Source organism: Lissotriton helveticus, chromosome 4_1, assembly GCF_964261635.1.
Source record: "Lissotriton helveticus chromosome 4_1, aLisHel1.1, whole genome shotgun sequence".
NCBI lineage: Eukaryota > Metazoa > Chordata > Amphibia > Caudata > Salamandridae > Lissotriton > Lissotriton helveticus.
In genome coordinates, this window is record NC_136063.1 from 1,900,728,957 (window position 1) to 1,900,752,805 (window position 23,849).

The 23,849-nt window shown below is 46.0% G+C and overlaps 1 protein-coding gene across 2 annotated transcripts in view; it reads left to right on the forward strand.

Moving 5' to 3' along the window:
* The first annotated feature begins 2,360 nt into the window (after positions 1-2,360).
* Positions 2,361-23,849, forward strand: part of DOCK11 (dedicator of cytokinesis 11) — a 1,219,508-nt gene continuing 1,198,019 nt past the window's right edge. For both annotated transcript variants that reach the window (XM_078688544.1, XM_078688546.1), the window contains exon 1: positions 2,361-2,717. In XM_078688544.1, coding sequence (XP_078544670.1) covers positions 2,397-2,717 — 321 coding nt within the window. In that variant the 5' untranslated portion in view covers positions 2,361-2,396. The remainder of the gene's footprint in view (positions 2,718-23,849) is intronic.

The window sequence follows — 23,849 nt, forward strand, 5'->3', positions numbered from 1 at the left end:
AGCGCTAGGAATAGACTTCCGCAGAAGTATCTCCGCGCTTGAGACAGCCAGCAAGTAAACTTAAAAACAGTAGCATTGGGATTACAGATAAAAGCCCTCTGACAGATACTAGGTGCTAAAACAAAAAGACTTGTATCAGCTAATTTTGGCTGAACAGAAAAGTTTTCAATTGTTTCCTAAAAAGGAAATGGTCAGGACATTGCCTCAGTAGGAGAGGAAGCACATTCCACAACGTGGGACCCACCACAGACAAGGCCTTACCGCCCAATCTGGTTCTACTGATCTTGGGTACACTCAGTAGCTGCTGTTCACTGGACCTAAGGGTGCGGGTGGGGACATATGGTATAAATGTTTTGGCCAAATAGTCTGGTCCTAGGTCATGTAGACCTTTATGTATAATACAGCAGGTCTTAAACCTCACTCGTTGACGTATGGACAGCCAGTGAAGTTTATTCAGCAGGGGTTTGGATGGCGATCTTGGGGGGGCATTGAGAACAAGCCTGGCTGCTGTGTTCTGCACCACTTGTAAACGATCTAGTACCTCTTCATTTGCACCTGCCAGAAGACCATTACAATAATCAAGACGGCTGATTACTAAAGCTAGGGTCCCTATTTGGACAAAGGTATCTACCTCTGCCAACTAGAAACCCCCATTTCTAACAGTCAGCTCTTTGTATTGAGAAGGATAGAGGAGGGATAGAAGAGGGAAAAAGTTTTGCATCTATATATCGCTTGCTACCCTTGATGGGTCGTTGAAGCGCTTTTTTTTCAACAATTAGCACACTACTTCGGAACCCAGAAAAATTTGTGGTGAATTAGTATAGTGAAAAGTGGAATGTAATTTAAGAGGTGGATATGGTAGTCAGTTATTTAGATTGAGAAGAATAGATGAGGGATAGAGAAGGGAAAAGGGTTTGCATTTATATAGGAATAACTGTTTAACTTTAATTTGGAACAACCCAATTTCCCGGGCACCGTAATTAACAGGTGTTAATAACACTATCGGATTGGCACTTATTCAATCCCTGCAGGAATGGAAGATTCATTTGAAAACAAACCTGAGACTTCTCAGTCTCACATCCCAAAATCAGGTGCGTTAGCCACTAAGCTCAATATTCCGAGACCTGTAAATGTGTGCGTCCTCAAATAAGCATATGTTGCAACGTCCCGATGATCAGACTGAAAACATACCATTGGTAAAGAGTGAGACAGGAGGGACTTTCTGAAGATCGAATAAAATATATTTCAAGAGTTCATTGCAATTTCACAGAAGGGATTTTAGGAGATTTGCCAAAAAGGGCCATCATCTTGTAATAGTTTGGTGAAAACTGTTTCTAAAGTGCTTTGTATTGAATCTGTAGAAGCTGCTTTTGAGTTGTCAAATCACCCATTGTCCTTTTTAAAGAGGTCTGTTAGTGGACTATAAACAGTGTCAAATGCGCTAAAACGTGTTTGTTGCTATCCTATTAGGTTTGATCAATGCTTCAAAAGCAAAATCGTTCTATTTTCTTGTATTGCATCCAAGGATAGCTCCACCCCAGTGCTTAGTGTTAGTCCAGCCTTCAATGGTTGACCTGCTAGCTGTCCCTCCCACCCCCAGTGTCGAGTCTAGTTGTCCCCTGTGTCTTGCTGTATCTCTGTTTCTAACCCCTGCCACCAGTCTTGGTTCTTGACTTTACTGATGTGAACCCTGCTACCCATCTGCAGTACCATAGCAGTGGTAGCCTGGGATACTAGTGAAAAATGCCAGTACTTCAGCTGGTCTCGCCCGGGGCTACCCCGGTACCCTAGAACGCCTCCCAATGCAAGAAAAGAGACGAGAGGTGTTAGAAAACAAAAGTCGGTGACTTATTTTTCGTTGAAAAAAATACATTTTAAGGCACTGCGCTCCTGGTTTGTAATCTACAGAAATCCTCACTCTCCAAATGTCGAGTGTCCTGTTGCTTTGCGGTCACTGGCCGCTTAGGTTACTGGAGACTTGCAAGCCTCCATGCTTTACACCCAGCTGTGCGATAATGTTTTTGTAAGACCTGGCACGAGCGGTATAACAAGGTGTCTGTCGTGCACCTGTTCCTCTCTCGCCCTTCTGATCTTGTGCGCCAGGAAGCGTGCTACAGTTCACCTGCCTTACAACCGAACGTGTCAGCAGCGCATGTTTTGAAAACACAGCCGGGTGCGTGAACCTAACATCATTTGGAAGTTTCTGACCAGTCTTCTGGTGTGCACCCGGTCAGGCAGCTTGAGGGCTCGTGCACGGCGGCAGGGATGCGAGGCTGGCACAGCGGAGTCTGCGCCCTGGCTTCCCGCTCGGACATGCCCCCTGCCACAGGTGTCCGGTGTGCAGCCGCCCCTGTCCTGAGTGCTGCGGGCGCACTCGGCGCGCGCTGGCCTCGAGGATGCCGCTGCCCGCGCCGTGCTGCTGGTCCTGCTGCGGGCTCTGCCTGAGCGATGCGCGCTTCCTCCCTCGTGACCTCGCCCTCTCCCCCCGGAGCTCCTCCGCCTCCCGCCCCCTGCTCAGCCGGAGCCAAAGCGCAGACAGCACCGGAGGCAGCGTGAGCCGGAGAGCCCCCAGCTCCCCGCGGCCCCAGACTCGCCCGGACCGGCCGGCCAGCACCATGTGCGAAGTCAGGAAGTTCACCAAGCGCCTCAGCAAGCCGGGCACGGCGGCCGAGCTGAGGCAGAGCGTCTCGGAGGCGGTGCGGACCTCGGTCATCCTGGTGAGTCCCGTGCGGGGACGCTGCGGGGCGCGGGGTGGGGTACAGGCAGGGCCGCTCCCCTGCGCACTGGGTAGAGTCACGCTTCCCCGGGCATCGTCCTGGGACAGATGGGGGAGGGCTCCTTTCCGTTCCCTGGAGTGGGGGGAGGTTGTGGGATAGCGGTTTTGGTACATCACCCATGGCAGGGCGCACAACCCTTCGTGGGTCCTCACAGACTGCATTTAGGGCACTTGCGGCTGTCAGGGCTGGGCATGGGATGCAGGGCGGTGGTTTCAGGGCGGTGCCAGGCTTTGTTCGTAGCAGTGATGCTGAACCACTGGGGGCTGTCTGCACACGGGCACTGACTGCCAAGTATCTCTCCTGAGTTCTGCTCGCACCCAGTGTGCCCCGGGAGGGGTCTTCGTGCCAAACCCTTGCCCCTTGCTGTCATAACCAGCAGCTCTGGTGTTTGGAGGAAGCACCGAGAAGCCCCACCCTAGAGCGCGCTGACATCCGAGCGGAGGCACCGCAGGAGCCCCGGTGACTTCCTCCCAGTGCTGTTTCCTCCCGAGGCTGAAGGCTTCCGAGCAGCCTCCTGTCAGGCCACTGCATCCCACGCACTGCTTCCGGACGCTTTCTTATAGTGCCGGCTTCTATATACTTTAAAGTTGACACGTCACAGGACCCACCAAGCAACAGGCACCAAGACTGTTATTTAAAAAGAAAATCTGCCCATTGAGCCGCACCCATGAAGCATCCTTTCATGAAACCGATCTGAGAACGGCCCTCGCGTTGCTCGCGATTAACTGTCTATTCTCCAATTCAACCTCTGCGTGCCCTGCACCCACGTGCACATATGCTCGCTGACCCTCTTCCGGGTAAAGAGTACAAGCCAAGGGCCGCAGGAGGAGTTACATCCCAGCAGGGAGAGAAAATCTCAGTGAACAGACGTACACATGCAATACTTTTTAATTGCATGAGCAAAGTGGGCAATTGTCCTGGGTCCCCGCCTTCCATTCGGCCCCTGATACAATTATTGGGATAGCTGTAAGACAAGACTCTCACACTCTCTGCCTTTCGTTTCTCCCTGTCTGTCCTCATTCTCTCGCTGTCTCCCTCCCTGTCTTTTTCTCTCTGAGTCCTCTGTCTCGTTCTTTTTCTCCACCTCTCTCTCTGACTACCTCTTCCTCGCCCTACGCACCATTTCCCCACTGTTTCTCTTTCGGTACCTTACTTATCTCTTGCTCCATTATCACTCACTCTCTCTCTACATCGTCCCCCTTCTACTTCTCTACCTCCCTTTACTTTTCTCATACCTCCTGTTGTCTACTATGCCTCTCTACCTCTCCCCTCTTTCCAACTCCCCTTTTTTTGTACTTTATCTCTCTCTACCTCTAATTTGTCTCATCTCTCTCTCTACCTCACAAATCAGAAAAACCCTTCTTTTTTCTCTATCGCCCCACCCTCCTCCCCACTTTACCCCAACTCTCATAAACTCGCCACTAATGAGGGCCTGAATTAGTGGAACATGAGTAATAACTTTAAAGTTGCTCATAGACGGCGCAAATTATTCTTTGCCCAGGGCCCCAAAAATCCCTAAAATGGCGCTGTCAAGTAGGCATATGAGAAGGCCGACAATTCAGAGGTAAAGAAACCTGACATAGTGGGTGCCACGGGCCCTCATGCCAGAATGGAAAGTGGTCTCTGCCTCTGTTTAGGTTGAGAAATACAACCAACATTGACCGCTGCACCTGCCGCTCTGTTGATTGCTGAACCGATGAACACTGACACCCAGGCAGAACCATTATTTCGGGGAGCCCATGCCTGAGATGTCGAGTGTGGGACTGCCAGTGAGGGCGTGGGGGGATATTGTGTGCTTTTCGCGAGAAGGGGATTTCCGTGTGTCAGGGTGAGGCGAGGTGCACGCTGGTGGGTGGTGTGTTTCCTGTCCTCAGCTTGATAGTAGGCCTTCGTGTGCTGCGCTGACACGTTCACGGTTTCACTGCACACAGACGTGTCACCAACCGTGGCATCGCTGGACACATTTCACATTGTTTTGCTAATACTGTAAAGTTGCTCTCCAAATAACCAACGTCCGGCAAATATGTGTAAGGTGTGCCAGGTGGATTTACTATGCAGCAATAACTTGACATCGACTCCCGTTCATGACCGACTGCAGTAAAGTGCGCGTGAACTGACAGGAAGGGGCACGTCAGCGGTGACGTCAGTTCAGTCAGTGCCTGAAGGGCGGGCCTTGCGTGCCCTGTGCCCATTTCAGCTGCTGGGGGTGTGTCCGTCACCCCAGCCACTTATTCTTAGACGGTGCACTATTCAGAGGACCCCTACTGTCTGTGAGACATGGGAGATTTAGGGGGCTTCATCTAGTTCTACAAGGGCCCCCTTCATTTTGTGTTACGTCACTACCCCTACATGCACACATGCTTAGCTAAGCTGCCGTGGGCCCTCCCACTCCTGGGCCCCGTACACATTGCGTTATTGTTAGCTACTTTGCAGTACACGCCATAGCCAGCGGCTCTCTTTTTTTACTGCTCACTTCCAATGGCAACAATGAAAGCACTTTATCACAATTACAACCGTTTCTAAGGACATTACACCCTCGCGGTGGTGTTACACCGTAGCCTTATGACGGTCGCAGGCATCGCTTCCTCCCGCACGCGTTAGATCACCGGACTTCCCCATCTTGCGCCCGCTGCAAAGCTGGTCGCGTGCTCAGACGCAGGCTTCATTTATTTCACCACGGTTGCACTTTTACTGAGTTGCAATTTTGGCGTATTTCGGGTTATCAGTGCATAAAAAGGTGCAACAAACATATTGAAATGTATTTCCACAATCGAGTTGCCATGCAGTTTTAAAGCAATCAGGTAGTTCATTTATGAGACAGAATGAATTAATTTACAGCGACCAAACCAGCACAGCTGTCGCAATACGTATTCCTTGAATTATATAGCTTGGATCATTTTATTTCACAGTCATCGAATCATTTAAAAAAAAAATGAATCTATGTAATATTAATATAGCATTAAAGCCCGCATTCCGTGTATTGTAATTGCAGTATATAGCACTTACTTCCACTAACGGGCATTGCAACCTTTTTGTAAAACAGCAAGCTAGCCCAGGACCCACTGCTAGTGAGTGGTTAATGAATGAGTGATCAGCGCCGGTTTCAGGGCAGTGCGACTGGTGCGGCCCCACTGAGCGCTTACCTGGGGAGAGGGGCGCTGACCTCAGCAGGGTGCGCTGTGTTTAGTAGAAATACCTTATGATTTAAAAACACCTGCTGCAAAGTTCTTTGTGCGTCCAGTTTTTAGGCAACCATTAAAATTTGCAAGGTAACTCTTGTGACTAATGTTCCAGCTAGAGAGTGAGAGATCAGTTGTGTCTAGTGGCAGTTTTCACTTGCCATAAAGTAGCACAGAGAGTAATGTGTCTGCTGCAAATAACATGTCGCCTGCAGATCTGTATTTTATGTGGATAGTGGAGTGGACTACTGCTTTTGTCACACAGATCCTTTTGTCAACGCAGTTCATAATGTACAACCCTACTATAGAACAGAGACTGCTATGAACTGTAATCTAAGAGCTGCATGCAAACTGCGTGAAACAGGACGTTTATGTTTCTTCTTTTTACCAGTCTTTCTTTATCTATTCCTCATGTTGCTGAAAAGTGTTAGTTTGGGTATACATTCTTATTAGTAAAGTAAGCCTTTATCAGTGCTTTAAAACGAATGAAATGTATGTGAGAGAGGGGCTATGGAGACATAGGGGGTACTTTTGGTGGATGGTAGAGATGGAATTCGAGGAAGAGGTCATGGGTGGGGTGGTGCGGTGCCAAAAAAGATTGTCGCACCAGGCGCCACTAGTGCTAAAGGCGGCTCTAGACGTGATTATGGGTTATTGTCGGTTTTTGGGATTAGTCTTGTGCTCTCAGGAACTGTGCCATGCATTCATTCCAGTTTCAATTTGGCAGATTACATCAGTAGGAGCAGGGGGTGAGCATCAGGGTTGTCGTTAGCAATGGTGGCGCGCAGTGCAACAATCTTTTTAGCGCCCCCTCAATGATCTCCTTCTCCTTGGATTCCCTCAATGTCACCCTCCAACAGTTCCCCTCATCTTTCTATACCCCCCTCTCTCACACACATTTAATTTGTTGTATAATGCTACATTTAGGGAGGTAGGATCCTCCTAGCATTGTTAACCCCACTTTTTGCCTGGTGTCAGTGTGTTTTTGACTAGTCTGACTGGGATCTTGCTAATCAGGACCCCTGTCACTGTGCTTCCTCCATAAAGTTGACTTTGGTAAGTACTTCTGTACCTCCACATTTGGCTACTGGTGTACTCCTATACGTCCCTAGTATATGGAACTGAGGTACCCAGGACATAGGTACACAAAAGGTCACCCATGGGCTGCAGCATGTATTTTGCCACCCATAAAAGACCACTCAAACTATGACTACAGGCCTGCCATTGCAGCCAGTGTAAGCTGGTGCTAGCACCAATTACGGCAGATATACGTTTTCTCATATCTGAGGTCACTGCACTTAAAACCTATAAGTCACCCCTAGGGCAGACCTTTCAATCCTGAAGGCCAAGTGCTGGGTGATAAGTGTAAGAGTGCCCCTGCATAAGCAGGACCCCCTTACAATCCCTGGAGTCTATTCTTCAGGCTTTGTAAGTGCGATCAGCCATTTTGATACATATAGTGGCCAGGCGTCATTACGCAATGGCTAACTGTATACTGGATGGGCCGAACCTGGGCATGTTTGGTATCAAGCATGTTGGAATGATACCTCAACACTGTTACCAGTGTTGGATGTATGGTTCCATGCAATGGGTGGCTCCTCCGGGAAGCCCCCAGTAACCCCAGTAACAGCCCTCAAGGGTCTTCCAGCAAATTAGTGCTGCTGCCGACCCCAGACACTATTCTGCATTCCTGCTGCCTAGCTGACATCAAGCAGGGGAGGGTAAGACTATAGGTTTCCCATCACAGACATGACTCAGTATATTGGGATGGGGTGGGGCTGCTTGCCAGCCCCACCAGACTGCTTTGAAGGGCACATTTTGTGCCCTCCTTGCATACTCTAGTTAGAACCAGTTCTGGGAGCCCATGGCTCCCGCTCTGGTGTGAAACTGGACAAAGGACATGGGAGTATTCTCCCCTCTGTCCAGCCCCTCCTCTGGGTGCGAGCCCTGAGGTTTCCTAACCCCTTTCTTAGGGTATAAAAGAGCTTACCTGTGGATGGGTTCTCCGATTCGGCGTGGGACAAGACTAAGGCCTGAAACAAGGTCACTCTTGAACTGTCTGGACACTTGGACTTCACTGGACTTCGCCTGGAACTGAGACTGCAGCAAGGAAGACTCCTGCTGCTCCTGGTCTCGCTGTTCTGCAAGCCTTCCTCGTCATCTGTGTCTGTGCTTCCCGGATCTTCAACAGAATAATCTCCCTTGGAGTGAAGGAGTCACTCCCCTTCATCTGCAGGCACCGCAACAAAGCTGACCAGTCTGCTGCTCCCGACGCCCCACAGACTTTGAATGACTCAGCAACACAGATGGTGGTCTGCAACTCCCTCGAGATCTGACCTGTCCTCTGTGCAATTTTTAGGCCAATATCCCTCGTTGGAACAGCTGGTACCAAACCTGTGTGCACCGCGTCGACTTGCCACTGCCAAAGCTTGTTGGCTCTGCACTGCGGAGATCTTCGGGCTTCAAGACGCTCCAGCAACTCTTTCTGCCAAGATCTTCATCCTCACCGCGTCCTCTGCACCGTGGGCCTTCATATTTGGTGAGCTGCTCAAGGTCCTCTTGCAACTTCTGGTCCTTCGGACTGTGGGTCCTCTCTAGGGCCTTCTCTTACTTCAGTGGGCTCCCAAGCTTGCTCGTGGCCTGCTCTGACTGACCTGCACTTCAGGAATCCTTGGACCTTGCTGGTCCCAACGTTGCTCCTTTATCGTTTTTCAAGTCTGTTGTTACTGCCAAGACTTGTAGGTGCTCCCGCTGGACACAGACCCCCTTGTTCTTGACTTCCGATGTGGAAATGCTCGTGAATGGCTCCTGGTCTTCCTCAGCTTTGCCTGGTTCTCACAGCTGCAGCGACAAGGTCACCATCATCACTCCTGCATCTTCAGTCATCGGTGGGCATTGCTCTTCTGTGCCTCCTGGTCACAGCCGACTGGCATAGACTCTGTCCCCTCTGCTTGCAGGTTCTTCTCTTCAAGAATCCACCTTTGGATTCCCCTGGACTCTTGCACAGTCATCATCAGCAGCATCTTTACTGAAGTCCTCCATTGTGGTCTACCGTAGTTTCCAAAGTCACTTTGCACCTATGCACCCAGCTTCCCTGGTGTAGGTATCCTGGTTCCTGGGGTATCCACAGGTGGGGTGACTCTCCAACCTTTTGTCTTCCACGGGGTTTCTTCAGAGTCCACTAGGAAGGTTCCTTCTTCTCCAAAACTGCAACCACGACTTACCCTATTGAGTACACAGCTGTGTTTCCGCTCTGCACACAGCCTCTGTGGGGTTCCTGGGTACTTACCTTGGGTGGTTTCCTGCGTGCCCAGCTCTTCAGAGTCTCCTGGTCCAAGCCCTGACTTTGGTCGCAGTTCGCATTTTACTTTCTTAGTATATGGTGTGGTCTTCCCTGAAGATATAGTCACTCCAGCGCAATTGTATTATATTCCAGTCTGCTAGGGGTTGCCAACACGTTTTGACATTAAGGGTGACCAGATGGAGGTAATTTGGAATCTTTTCTATTAATAAACCTGAGCTTCTGTCTTGGCATCCTTCATGCAATTATATCAGTGGTTTTGGGCTGTCTTCCTCTTTGCCCAACTCTTGCTGATTTAGAAGCCATTATATTTGCTTTTATTGAGTTTGCTGATTGCCTCATCATGGGGAGGTTGCATTGCATGTATATGAATGATAAGAACAAAGGAACAAATACATTCAAAGTGGTTTCGTCAAGAATCTGAGTAATCAAAATGTGTTTGTTAGGCCACCACAAATTAATTGACATATGGATTATTTTACCAAAACTTTGGAACAGTGTGTATCTAATGCATAACTCGTCTGGTTCTCTTCACGTTCTCTTAGTAAACACGGATGGCAGTGCGGGCTGAAGTTAACAAGCATTTGCAATGCAATAGGTCTCGCGTTTGTGAGAGTTTAAGATATTGGCATTGTAAATGACAATGCCTTTTATTTATCTGTTTTGATAATTAACACACAAATATAAGGCATTGTCGTTTACAGTGCCAATAGCCCAAACTATTGTAAATGCGAGACCTATTTGATTTAAAAGAAGCAGCCACCATTATCCCGGACTGCTTGTTAAGTCAAAGCTCTCATGGTGCACTGACTGCTTCATGAAAGCATGTTGTGCCTGTAGTGGGAGAAATTCATTAAAGAAATTAGTGCTAACAGACCAAATAAGACGTACCGTGTAACAACAGAAGTAGAAGAGCCAGTCCTCATGGGAGGTTATAAATGAATACAAGGCGGTCCTAAGGAGGGACAAGAAGCCTTATAGCGAATCAGAAGCCAGCATTTACAAAGGGCAATGACACAAGCCAATGACAAATATGGGTGGAGAGTGGGCGGGGCTCCAAGTCTATACTCGAGTACAGCATGCCTGCATTTCAGGGCATGCACTGCCCAGGCTCAACATAAAAATGAAGTGTGGATGGAGGCTCTATCCAGTTTACCAGTGATGCCAAAGGAGTGCAGGCAGACATGATCTGAGGTACATGCCATTATTCAAGGAGTAAATCTAGGGTGGGAACAAAATTAAAGTGTCCTCATTAGTGAATTAGATAGCTTAAAAAGTGATCCGTATGTGCAAATTGAGGCAGTTTAGAACTTTTAAATCCACTCTGTATGAGTGTTTTGAAATGGTATAGAAGACAGCATGGTTTTGAGCTTGCTGCAGGCAATGTTTTTTCAGTATAAGGCTCAGCAGGCTGTAAAATAAGCCCACAAAACAGCCAAAAAAACATCCCATACACTCACCTGTCAGACCAGCACATCAAACACTGCCTTACTGCCCTAAAGGTCAGGCTGACCCTGAGTAAATCGGTCTTATATCCGTAAAAGTTTGCAAATTGCATCATCATAATTAACACTTGATTCTCATAGCATAAACAGATAGATCCCAGAAATGTACACTAATGTAATCAACTCGGTCATGAGTATGTAACTAATATTTTGGAAACTGCTAATATGTAGTAGTAATTGTTCCTATGCACAATTCTCAGCTATTTCGATTCTTGCTCTCGCGATATAAAATCACACATAAATAAATATAAATAAATGTAGGCAATGCAGTCATGGCTTTTAATTTAAATTACACTAGTAAGTGTTGTCTGGTATGCGTCAGAGGGATAATGGGGAAAAACAAGAACATAACCTTGACTCAATCTCATTTAAGTGGTTACCCACAAATGTTTCTTAATATATTTTCCACACTCCTATGGCTGAAGTAGTTAAAAGCTACCCATTACCACTGATTTCACAGTGGGTGTGGAGTTAGAAAGGGAGACATTTGAGGGGAAATACTTTAAATGTAATGTTAAAAAGAACCATCATCGGGCCGATTCACTAAAGAATGTATGCATGCAGGAGGTTGTACTACAGGATTACTCTTTTACATACTCTTGTAAGCTATTGTGAACCAGCCCGAGATATCCAACTCTGTTAGTAAGAGTGTAAAAAGAGCAAGTCCTTTTATTTGTATTAATCGTATATGAACATCCCCTGTTTATTGCCATTTAAGATGTTTTTGGGCTAATTAACAAAGGCATGTAAGAGTACTTATTTACTCTATTATTTCATGAATAAATTGAGCCGGGGTATGTAACAGTAACAGCCACAGGGCCAGACGGGCCGTAGCAGGCTTCGGACGTTTGCACCGGAGGCTGAAAAGGTAGGGGGCGGTTTTAGAGCGGTGGGAACTGGTTATGTTACTTGGGGGCGGTTTTGCAGCAATGCTGAAATATTGCCTCCCAGTAACAAAAGCAGCAGTGCTGGAGGCCGGTTTTAAGCAGCAGTAGTGCTTCACGCTTGCAACCCCCCCCCCCCCGTGGGGTGGGAGGCGGTACGAAAAAATTGCCAGGGCTGCTTTGGGTTCCCAGTCCGGTCCTGAATAGCCTTGGGTAGGTGTAACTTGCCGATTTTGTCCCTGAGTCTTGTCACAGCCTCGCAGTTCTGTAGGTGAGTGCTATACCTTGCCGGAGTTTTGCTAGGTGTGATAATAATGGGACATCACGTTACTGCACAGCTTCCACGACACAGTATGTAAGTCAATAATGATGTAGCTTGCAGTGCAGCAGAAAGGGCTGGATTGTTGTGGCATGCACAGTTGTGTGTTGAACCCAGTGCAGTGAATGTCAATTTCTAGCAACACCAAATTCAATAGTATTTATTGTAATAACGTTAGCAAAGCGAAAGGCTGTGTAGGCCTGCCAAAATTCAAAACTGCAAACTCTGACATACAGATTACACACAGGTGCCAACAGCAAGGGCGTAACTCACTGAGTCGCCTTACAAAGTCAGGAGACTAGGATGAGGATACATGCAGAAATAACAGCAGGTGATGCTTGGCACGACTGAGGTGCATTACCTAAAGTGTGTATAAGTCCAAGGGCTGAAATACCGGGCCTGCACAGGAACACTCAGATAATAACAAGAAATTTTGCTTTTATGTAACTTTTACTGCTGTTATATAGCACTGTAAAATAAATATTTTATAATGGCAAGAATTAGCCACTGGTAAGAGGGAAGCAAGTTACGAAAAGCAGATACCGCTGAATATATTTTACAGAATAGAACAATTCAGTATTAACTTTCTATGCAATGAGCCCAGTGCAAAAAATGACATATATATTTTGGACAAAAAGGTAAATGCCAACGACCAAAAAATAATTTCCCCTTTGCCTGATCACTGCAAGCAAATGTGCTAGAATGCAGAATGGTCTGGACAGATGGGTCTGGTTATTGCAGTGCTTGAAATGGAAAAATAGAAGTGCAGGTACTCTGTACCAGAGCACACTCATGTTTCGGAGAAGTGCCTGTACTCTACAATCAAAAGTATTAAATCTCTCATGAGAAGTGCCGGTGCTGTCAGTTAAAAAAAATTAAAAGTACCGGTACTCAGTAACGGGCAGGACCGGCCACTTTAAAGCACAGGTTATTAGGATTTAAAGGAGCCATATCAAAACAGACTAAACTTAAACAGGATTGATATCACAAAGCATTTAAGAGAAGATGCTGATGATAACAGCAAATGGTGCATGTGCTCTCAGTGGCAAATCACATGGCTTCTACTGCTGAATCATTTGAAACAAATGCAAATAGTGAATGTTGTGAACATGTCCGAAGGCATCCAGGGGCACATGCACCTGCTGGTTCTGCTAACGCGGGATTACTGGTTACTAATTATCTTACCAAATCCCATTTCCTGTCGACTGAATCGTTGGTACCTGTCTTGAGTAAAAGGTAATCACGCAATAAAGCAATCAATTTAAGAACTTACACCACTCTAAATGACCACTGACCAAAATTAAGTTTTAAAGATTTAATATAAAGTCAAAGATAACTGAAGATACAAACTTCTCAAAATGAGATTAAGAAGGTAAATCGGTATCACTATGAACATGAACTTTTTGAATAGTCTGAGTCTGAAGAACAAAATAATGAGTACAACTTCTAATAACATGAGCGTTGCCAAAATGAATACAAGTTGCAACCTCAAAGTCATTACAGAAAGAAAAATTAAGGTTAGTCTGTCCCTACACTACACTAAATGACATCCCTACTTAGCAAGATCTTTACCCCCTAGGTGTCAGCCGTGGTGATTTCCTAAGAAGATCACGCACTTCTCTTTGTCTCTTCTCTGATAATGGGTCTCTCCTGATCAGCCTATCTGCCTACCCATCCGCTTCCTTAGGCTCCCAAAATCATCTGCTCTGCCCTCCTCCCGGGTCACTTTCCCTAATACCAAATCACATTTCCAATAGAAACGCCCCTTGGGACGCCCCTCACGTGGTACATCTTTGCGCGGTAAAACTCCATGATGGTACTCTTGAAGACCCTCGTTATAGTTGACCTTGGTTCCCAGGCTCCTTCTTCCGTGCGCTGATACCCCCTGAAATTCCTGGAAACTCCTACAGGCCTGCGCAAGGCGCCACTGAACAAAGTCCCTTTCATTCGAGCTGATTAGGACCCTCGCACCTGCATACAGCTCGTCCTGCAGTGGGCCTCAAATTCCAGACTTCACCATATCTTAGGCCATAAAACACTCTCAGAGCTCCATACTGGACACCTCACGACCTCTCCTCTAACGAGCACATGACGATTTAAACTACATGACATTATCTGTTCTGGCCTACTTGATTTACATGCAGCAGGTTCCTGCACTCTTAAAACGTTAACTTGATTTAAACAGCAAACATTCTTAACTGGCATACGTTTCTAAAATAACACATCTATAAAGCATATACTTTTAACCCTAAATTCAATAGTACATTTTGAAAGAACCATGTCAACTTTATCTCACATTATTTTAGCAGCACGTTCAGGTTTGCTGTGAATTGCCCTAAGGCCTACACAAAATACTGGAATCCAAAATTACATTTAATTCGGACATGACTCTTTTTAACATGAGAACATGAGGTTTTCACATATACTCCAACATTTCTACATTTAATCTCACACCGTTATACTTATGGTTACTCTACTTAACATTCTATACATTTCGCTATTGAATATAAAACACTCGTGTGCAAAACATGTTTAAACTAACTACGTGCTTGTAAATATGGCGTACTTATACATTTTTTCAAACTTGTGCTCTCTCAGTCCCCCCTTTGATGACCTTTAGGGGTCATCATTACCATGACACTAAAATGTAGAACCTTTAAAGTGAAGACAGGGCAGTACCACTTCTTTTCATACTCTCTAATGCTTTCAGACTCTTATATTGAGTGTCCTGCATCGCTGTCAACTCTTCTTCCTGTTTCTTCATAGCTCTCTGTAACCTATTTGCTCTATACCATTGATACAAACGCACCAATCCCCACAAAGTGATTACACAAATCATTACTATGATGATGGGCTTCAATATGTACCAAACGATACCCTTTCCTAAGTTGGCAAACCAACTTCCAACTTTACCCATTCCATGACCTACTTTTTCCCACACATTTACCTTTGCCAGGTCCTCGATTTCGTAGTGTATGGCAGTGATGTTTTGTATATACTTCTCTAGAGGCTTTGAATTGTCTGGAATGTAAGTACAGCATTCCTGTACCTTCAAGGCCCTACAGACTCCTCCCTCTTTTGCTAACAGAACATCTAAAGCAAGTCGGTTCTGAAGAACCATTGCCCTAATCGATTGCATCTCCCCCTCTATCAGCATCAAGGATCTTGCAGTACTGGCAGACAGTCTATCTACGACTGTAGCTAACCTCCTGATCTTAATGTCATTCATTATCAATCCTAAGAAAGGGAATGCAGCACCTATTACATCTCCAACTACTTCTGCTGCACCCAGCCCTCGCTTCCATCTAGTTGATATTTCTTTCTTAGGCGTGTCTAAATTCTCAACATGATATATTTTAGGGAAGACAACAGCCAGATAGCATGATCCGTACCAATTATCTGGTAACTTCACATAGGCATATCTTCCACATACAAAATATACATTTGGTATTGCTTGCATCCCTTTCATGAAGGTCTTAGAGTAGTACTCCAATTGAAAGGCATGTTCACAATTTACTTGTCCTACATAAACGTTTTCATAATAGGAGTAACTCCTGTGAATGCACAGTTTCCCCCGTTTCTCCTTATCCAAAGCAATTGGACCAATACTACCTTTTCGTTGTTGTGCCCTTTCCTCCTTGGTCCAATCTGTTTCCCCTTGTCCTGATGCCTTCAATATCTTCTGCCTCCTGTATCTAGTATCTACCTGAGCTATAAACTTTTTCTCAACTTCTGATATTTGACAAGTCAGATTGTTGATTCGAGCATGTGAAGTATCTAACGTTCTCCATGGAATAAACCATTTGTGTAACCTGTCTTCGCTTTTGTAGTAGTCCCATTTGTTCAAATGCTTGAAATTCGGAACCTCTGGCAATGTCGAGTCGAAATTCGAGAAGTAATACTCAAATCCGTCTCGTCCATAAAACATACTTAACAATAAACTGCACGTTATCCCATATGTCAACGGGAGATGATGGTATTTGATACCCTCCTCCACCGAAATTGGTAATTGCATACAGACATAGCAATCCTTTACCTCCATGGCATCAACATATTCATAAAGCAACTTAGCATAAGCATTTGACTTGTAATTCCCCTGTGACTCATCCATGTGTAACCTTTTTACTTCTGCATCTAACAACGCTTTGTCTTTCTCATTGATGTTTCCCTTCTCCTTAATAATGGTAGTTCTCGGTGTTGACACTCCCTTATCCTCCTTAACTGTGGTTCCATCCCCTTCGTGTCCCGCTAGGAATGAAACAGTTACCACTAAAATTATAAGAGAAACCACTACTCCTAAAAATGTAACAGCTATACATTTTGCCCTGCGGTTCGGGTTGCCAGCCTCCATGTTCTCAAACAGTGTAGTTTTCGACTATCTTCCAGCATTCACTTCCTCTTCTTTTCAAACAAAGTCTTTCTCTCTTGCAATGTCTTTCTTGGAACACTTGGAAGCTTGACAATTTGTTTCCGCAAAACAGTTCAAAGTCCAGTAGAAAATAGACAACCCTAGCCCTTCTCCATCCACTAAAATGAAACCCCTATCACTTTTCTTCTTCCACTCGGCGCTAGGTTATCTTGCAACAAGTTTTTACAATTTCTTTTCAACAGTCTTATTTTCGTCTGAAGTTATGTATGGTTCAAGGAGTGACACTACATCCTCATAGATGTCCATACGAAGAAACATTCCCTCAAGTTCTGGGCAATTCTTGCAACAACACGGGAATTCAACTGTCTCTAGGATTATTCTCCTTATTTCACTCTGGACCAGGGGACGAACAAAATGAAGAGTTAATGTCTTTTCAATCTCCACTCCTGGTACTATCAGTTCTACATCCACAGTTACAAAGGGGTCCGTTCTAATCAAGATCACTTTCTTCACCTTTCCAGTTCTGCGCCCCTTTGAAGACATTCACAATATGGTATTAGTCCACAACAATAAGCGCTCCTAGCATTTCTACTACTCGCTCAAGCATTTCCAAACGAAGAAGAGTTCCCTCCAATATTGGATATCGTGAACAGCAAACTGGAAACTCAACTGTCTCTAAAAGCAATTTTCTTATTCCACTCAGGAGAGCAGGATGAACGATGTTGAGTGTCAGCAACCTTTCGGTCTCCGCTCCTGGCAGTAGAAACTTTATTTGCACTGTGATGATCGGGTCAGTTCTGATCAGTTCCACTTCCCTGATCCTCCCTGTTCTGTGTCTCCCAGACATCTGCAACAAGGTAGGTCCAGTCGGGAGTAGAGTATCTTCTGCTAGGCACTCGCACCCTACTTGATCTTCTAAGACCCTCCTCGGCTTGATCCTGGATATCTTCTTCTGGATCTGAGTCTTCGGATATAGGAGTAAGCGTTTCTTCTTGGGCCGACCTCAAACTTAGCCTTCTTCTCCTTGTTGGCCAAGTGGCAGCTCCAAGCCTTATTCTCCTATTCCTTGTCCTCCCACTTGGTTCTTGGTCGCTCCGATACGGATCTGAGTCTGAGTCGTATTCACTTCTGCTCTCTCCTTCAGTTGCGTCTTCTGTCTCACTGCCGTCCTGCCTTCGCTCTTCTTCTGAATCCGATGCGTTCCCAACTTCTTCCGACACCTCCTCAGCTGCCTCAATCCCTTCTTGCGACTCTTCTTCCACTTCCGGGCTTTCGTCTGGGATGGGAGCTGTTCCTTCTAGAGGTGCTGGAACTCTTCTAGTATGGGATGCATGGATCCAATTTGGCAGCCCCCCGCACTTCACCGCGGTGTTCGTGATCAGGATTACCTGAAAGGGCCCACGCCAGCGAACATCTAGGCAGTTCTTCCGGACGTGCTTTTTAACCAAGACCCAGTCCCCTGGGTTCAGGTCATGACACAGGTTCCTCGCTGCTGGAACTTCAGCCGCATGCACCTGAAGGGACACAGAATGGATGGCGTCAGACAGTCCTTTACAATAATCCAAGATCAGATCATCTGTAATATTCAATAGAGCAGTAGTTGGAACTGTAGGAAGTCTCATGGCCCTCCCCATCAGGATCTCGTGGGGAGAGAGACCTGTCCTCCTATCAGGTGTGCTGCGCATGCTCATGAGCACCAATGGAAGAGCATCTGGCCAACTCAAGGATGTGGATGCCACTACTTTAGCCAATCTATTCTTCAAAGTGCCATTCACTTGTTCCACAATTCCTGAAGCTTCTGGTCGATAACTACAATGCAGCTTTTGATCGATATTCAGTGTGGAGCACAACATCTTCACTATTTCGCTGTTAAAATGTTTTCCTCTGTCCGATTCCAAAGAGGCAGGCACCCCGAAGCGCGGTATCAACTCCCTGAGCAACAATTTAGCCACTGTGAGTGTATCGCACCTACGTGTAGGGTACGCTTCAACCCATCTGGAAAATACGCATACAATCACCAACACATACCGAAGGCGATTGACTCTTGGCATTTCAATGAAATCTAGTTGCATTCTATTGAAAGGCCCCCCCGACCTCCCAATGTGACTCAGTGTGACTGGTGTTCGTTTGCCTACGTTCAGTTGTTGGCAGGTAACACATCGCTTACATACTGATTCTGCTGCTATTCTGAATTTCGGGCAATACCAAGTTTGCCTAAACACTCTCATCATAGCATCCCTTCCTAGATGTACTGGACCATGTATTTCTCTCGCCATGGGATTAGCTAATTCTTCAGGTAACACAGCTCTCCCATCTGCTGAAACCCAAAAATCCATTTCACTTCGCACACAGCCTGCTATTTCCCATGCCTTTTTCTCTGTTTCAGGTGCGTTCTCCTGCATTATCCTTAAATCCTCCCAAGTGTCTACAGTTTCTAACATCATACTTAATTCAGTCTTTTCTTCTGCACCTTCTATTTCCACCTTTGAGAAAGAATAACTTTGTTCCGCACAATAGCGTGCGACTTCATCAGCATATCTATTACCTTGTGACACAAAATCTGTATTCTTAGTATGAGCTACACACTTCAATACTGCAATGTCAACAGGACCTTGTAATGCTTCTATCAGCAATCGCACAAATTCTCCATTTCGAATGGGCGAACCAGAGGAAGTCATGTAACCCCTCTGAGACCACAACTGCCCGAAATCATGAACCACACCGAAACCATATTGGCTGTCCGTGTAGATGGTGACTCTCTTTCCATTTCCTGCTATGCAGGCACGAGTTAGGGCAATAATCTCTGCTACCTGTGCGGAATGTACTCCTTCCAGGCAAGCGGCTTCCACAACTCCAGTAATGGTACAAACAGCATAAGCTGCTCTCAACCGACCAGTATCGTCTCTTAAACATGAGCCATCAACAAAGTAAATTTCATCGGGGTCAGACAATGGCTCATCCACAATATCTGGTCTGGGTTTCGTGCATAGTTCAGTCACATCAAGGCAATCGTGGTCTTCACATCCTTCGCCTTCTATTACCGAAGGTAATGGCATCAAAGTAGCAGGATTCAAGACAGAGCATCTCCTGAGAGTCACGTTTTCTGCGGCAAGTATAACTTGCTCATAACGCGTGAGCCTGCTATTGGTCAGATGCTGCGTCTTCGTCCTGGTCATTAACAATTCAACTGAATGTGGTACATATACCACTACTGGATGTCCCATCACAATACTTTCGCTCCTTTCAATGCTGACACCCGTTGCGGCAACGGATTTGAGACATCCGGGCAACGCTGCGGCTACTGGATCTAATGTAGCCGAAAAATATGCAACTGGTCTACGGGCATTACCGTGGGTCTGTGCCAAGACTGACAAAGCACATCCCTCTCTCTCACAGCAATAGAGTGAAAATGACTTTTCGTAATCTGGCATTCCCAGAGCCGGAGCACGACATAAATCGTCTCTCAGCTGTAAAAACGCCACCAGACATTCTTCATCCCATGGTACCGGATCACTCACCTCCTTGTGCGTCAGTTTCTGTAAGGGCTTTGCTTTCAGTGAAAAGTTAACTATCCACTGTCGGCAGTAACCCACCATTCCTAAGAACATTCTAACTTCTCTCTGTGTTGTAGGCGCATTCATTTTCATTATCGCCTCAATCCTCTCTGGGGACACCTTACGTTTCCCTTTTTCTAACCTGTGCCCTAGATACTGTACTTCTGTCAGACAATACTGTAACTTGCTCGGAGATACCTTATGTCCATTTTCAGCTAAATGGTTCAGTAAGGCAATTGAATCTACTTTACAAGCTTCCTCTGTTTCTGACGCAACAAGTAGGTCATCTATGTACTGTACCAGAACCGAGTTCTGTGGCAGTACTAGATTTTCAAGATTCTTCTTCAACAACTGGTTGAAGATGGATGGACTGTCTGTGAATCCTTGTGGGATTCGACACCATGTTAAAACGCGATCTTCCATTTTAAACGCAAAAAGGTACCTGCTCTCTTCATCCAATGGGATTGAAAAGAAAGCCTGACAAAGATCTATCACTGTGGACCATTCTGCTTGACATGGTATTTGAAACAATATTACTGATGGATTCGGTACCACGGGACAACATGAAACGACTATGTTGTTAATTTTTCGTAAATCCTGAACTATCCTAAACTTCCCGCTAGGTTTCTGCAAACCCATAATCGGGGAGTTACAAGGACTGCCCACGATTTCCTTCAGTATTCCCTGCTGTATCATTGACTCGATCACAGGCTTTATTCCCGCAATCGTTTCCTGGGACAATTTGTATTGAGGCGTTCTTGGAAACTCAACATTTGGTTTTACCAGAATTTTTACCGGTTCTACCCCTTTAATCAATCCTATATCTTCTCCTGTGAAATCCCACACCTCTGACGCCACTGCATCTCTTAAGTCTTGTGGAAGATCTTCTACAGTCAGAGTAGGATATAGTTCTACACAGAATTTTGAATTGGCCACCTTAAAGGCAGCATCATCGTCGGTAGTCTGTACCTCCACTCCTTGTGGGGTGCAGTATATGGTGCAATTCAATTTGCATAACAAATCCCTACCTAACAGACATACCGGACTCGAGTCACAAACCACAAACTGATGTTCGTTCATGTGGTTTCCAATTTTCACAGACACTGGTTCTGTCAAGGGACTAGTCATTCTTTTATTTGCGACTCCTACCACTTGAATTGTTTCCCCTGACATTGGCAAGTCTGGAACTACCGCTGATCTCAGAGTCGAACGAGTAGCCCCAGTGTCCACTAAGAACGTAGTGGGACACCCTGCCACTTCTGCCTCAACAAATGGCTCTCTCTGATCCACTTCTAGAACTGCCCCGAGGGTACAGTCTTCTTCACTGCTCACCCGTTGTCCTGTCAATGGATCAATGTAATAACATTTTTCTTCCTCGATAAACAGAGGCATTTGTTTAAAGACCTTTCCTCCAGCTGCTATCTTCGGTGGCTGTGGGAATTGGGCCCGTGGAGCGAAGTCCCCCCTTTGGCCACCTTACTGCTTGGGACTGTCACTTTTTGCACTGGGTCTTCTTGGACCTGCTCTTCTACTTCTAGCTCTCCGTTTTCAGGGTTAAAGGGACACTCGCGTCGCCAATGCCCCACCTGATGACACAGATGACACTTTGTCGTTTTCTTTAAAGTGGCAAAGTCTATCCTAGGTCTCTGCCCTTCTTCATTATCTTTGCTCTGACCATTTGGTTTTCGTCCCATCCCCTGCTTCTGCTGGCCACCCTTCCCAGCGGACTGCATTTGCACCACCATCAATTTCTCCTTTAGATTCTTGGCTTTAGAATCTATCTCGTCACTGCAGTACCTCGCATATCGTAAAATCTCATCTAGTGGTTTGTTCTGCCAACAGATTAAATGTTGCTGTATCATCAAACAAATATCAGGTCTCAACCCCAAGACAAACTTTGACACGAACTGCCCTATATCTTTGGGATCCATTACATCTAGTCCACTGTATTGCTTGAATGTTTTCAGCAATCTTTCATAAAACTCGTGAACTGTCTCCTTGGGTTCCTGCCTTGTTCGGTCTATTTTTACCCAATCTATATCCTGTGGTGGTACCTTATCTTTCAGCCATGCTATTACCCTTTCATACTTTCGCATGACAATCTCAGATGGTCCATTTGTTCGAGCATCCCTCAATGGTTCAGCATTTGGCCATTCGACACTAGTCTTACAAGGGGTCCATAGATCAGATGGGACCACGATGTCAAACAACGTGTTCAAATCTATCCACAGTACTTTCGAGATTTTAACGAACCTCTCTACCTGCTTATACCATTCGACTGGATTGTCCCGCAACTTCGGAAATGAGTTGGTAAATGCGGCTAAGTCTCCTCTACTCCAGGGCACATGTACATAATTTCCATTTGATATTTCTCGCAAAGGGAATGCCTCCATCTGCATTACCCTTCCCTCAGGGGTCATCACATTTGTACTTCGCCTAACTGTGCCCTTTTTCGACCACCTTTCTTCCCATTTATCCAGTTCTCTCCACACTCTTATCCCTGTTACCAACTCTCTTATGTGTGTTTTTAATCCAGTAGTTCTCTTCTCATCTAGATCTTGGTCTGCGTACTGTAATCTGTGGTTGCTCTGCAATGCCCTTGTCCTAGACAAATCCACGGCATACTTGTCTGCCAAATCAGTCAGTTTTTCATGAAACGCTCTAGCTTTCCTAGTAATATCCTTTGCCATGAACAATAACTCATCCTGTTCATACAATTCTATCCTTTCCAAAGGCAATGTTCCATCTATTATCTCATCAACATCTGATTTTAAACTGGTAACATCAAGCCTTTTTGCCTTAATTTCAGCTTTCAAGACACTCAATTTTGCTCCTCCATCTGCATCTCTCCCATCCCAGCTCCGAGATCTACGTTTAGGTATTGGTGAATTATAGGGAGTCCTCCCCTGTTCCCATCTCTCTAGATCCCATGCCTTTCCATCTTCTCGGGGTGGGTGGTGAAACACTCCTTCTTGCCTCATAGCCCCTCTCTCCCCATCCGGGCTAGTTTCACGGGATGGAGGGTAAGATGTTCCCTTACTCCCTCTTTCTTCCCTACTTCCCTGTGATTCCTGATTATTCGAGGCATGGCGGGACCTATCGCTGTTCTCCTTTCTCCAATGTTGAACGTCTTCCCCGAGTGTATGATGAAGGCACCTAAACCTATTCTGAAAAGCCCGTACCGCCTCATCTCCTCCTTTCCCCCAGAGACGGGACATTTCCTCACATTCTACAATCCTAGTATTTTGTTCCGGCTGTTCTCTCTGATTTGTAGGACATGCATCCCCTCTATTCTCTTGACTTTGGCCTTCCCGGCCCTGACTACTCTCGCTGGCCCCACAATGAGATACTGTCCCGTTACCCCTGCTTTCCCACTCTGGTTCCGTTCTTGTCCTGTTACTCGGAGATACTATGGACCCGTCCCATTCCCTCAAATCAGCTCTTAACTCTGAAAAAGATCTTGGCCGCGGTCCCCTTAGATCCATTGGTCCTCTCGGACCTCCCTGTTCTGAATTGGGACCGACAGTTGTGTCTAATGGGGTGTTCCACGTTACCGAACCTGGTAATTGTTTCCATGCATTCGTCACATTATTCCTCCTTTCCATCTCAATCCTTTCCCTATCCAATTGCCTTTGTTGTTCCCCTCTATCTCTCTCAGAATTATAGATCGAAACTATGGGTCCTATGGTAACAGGCACTTGAAGAGCGTCTGGCAATCCCACAGACTCAACCCTTTCTGTGGTTGGCGTTTTCTGCACCACAAACCTTCCCACTACACTCTGTACAGTGTTGTTTGGAGGTGTTTCTCCGCCTTTGCTAGGTGTCCATTCCGAAATAGGGAGTGGTGTATATCCCTCTATCTCATTCCCATCCTCCCTTGCGAGCCCTCTATCTTCTATCAACTCCACTCTCGGAGGTGGTCTATCCATTAACAATCTGTTTATCAGATTGTCCTCCGACT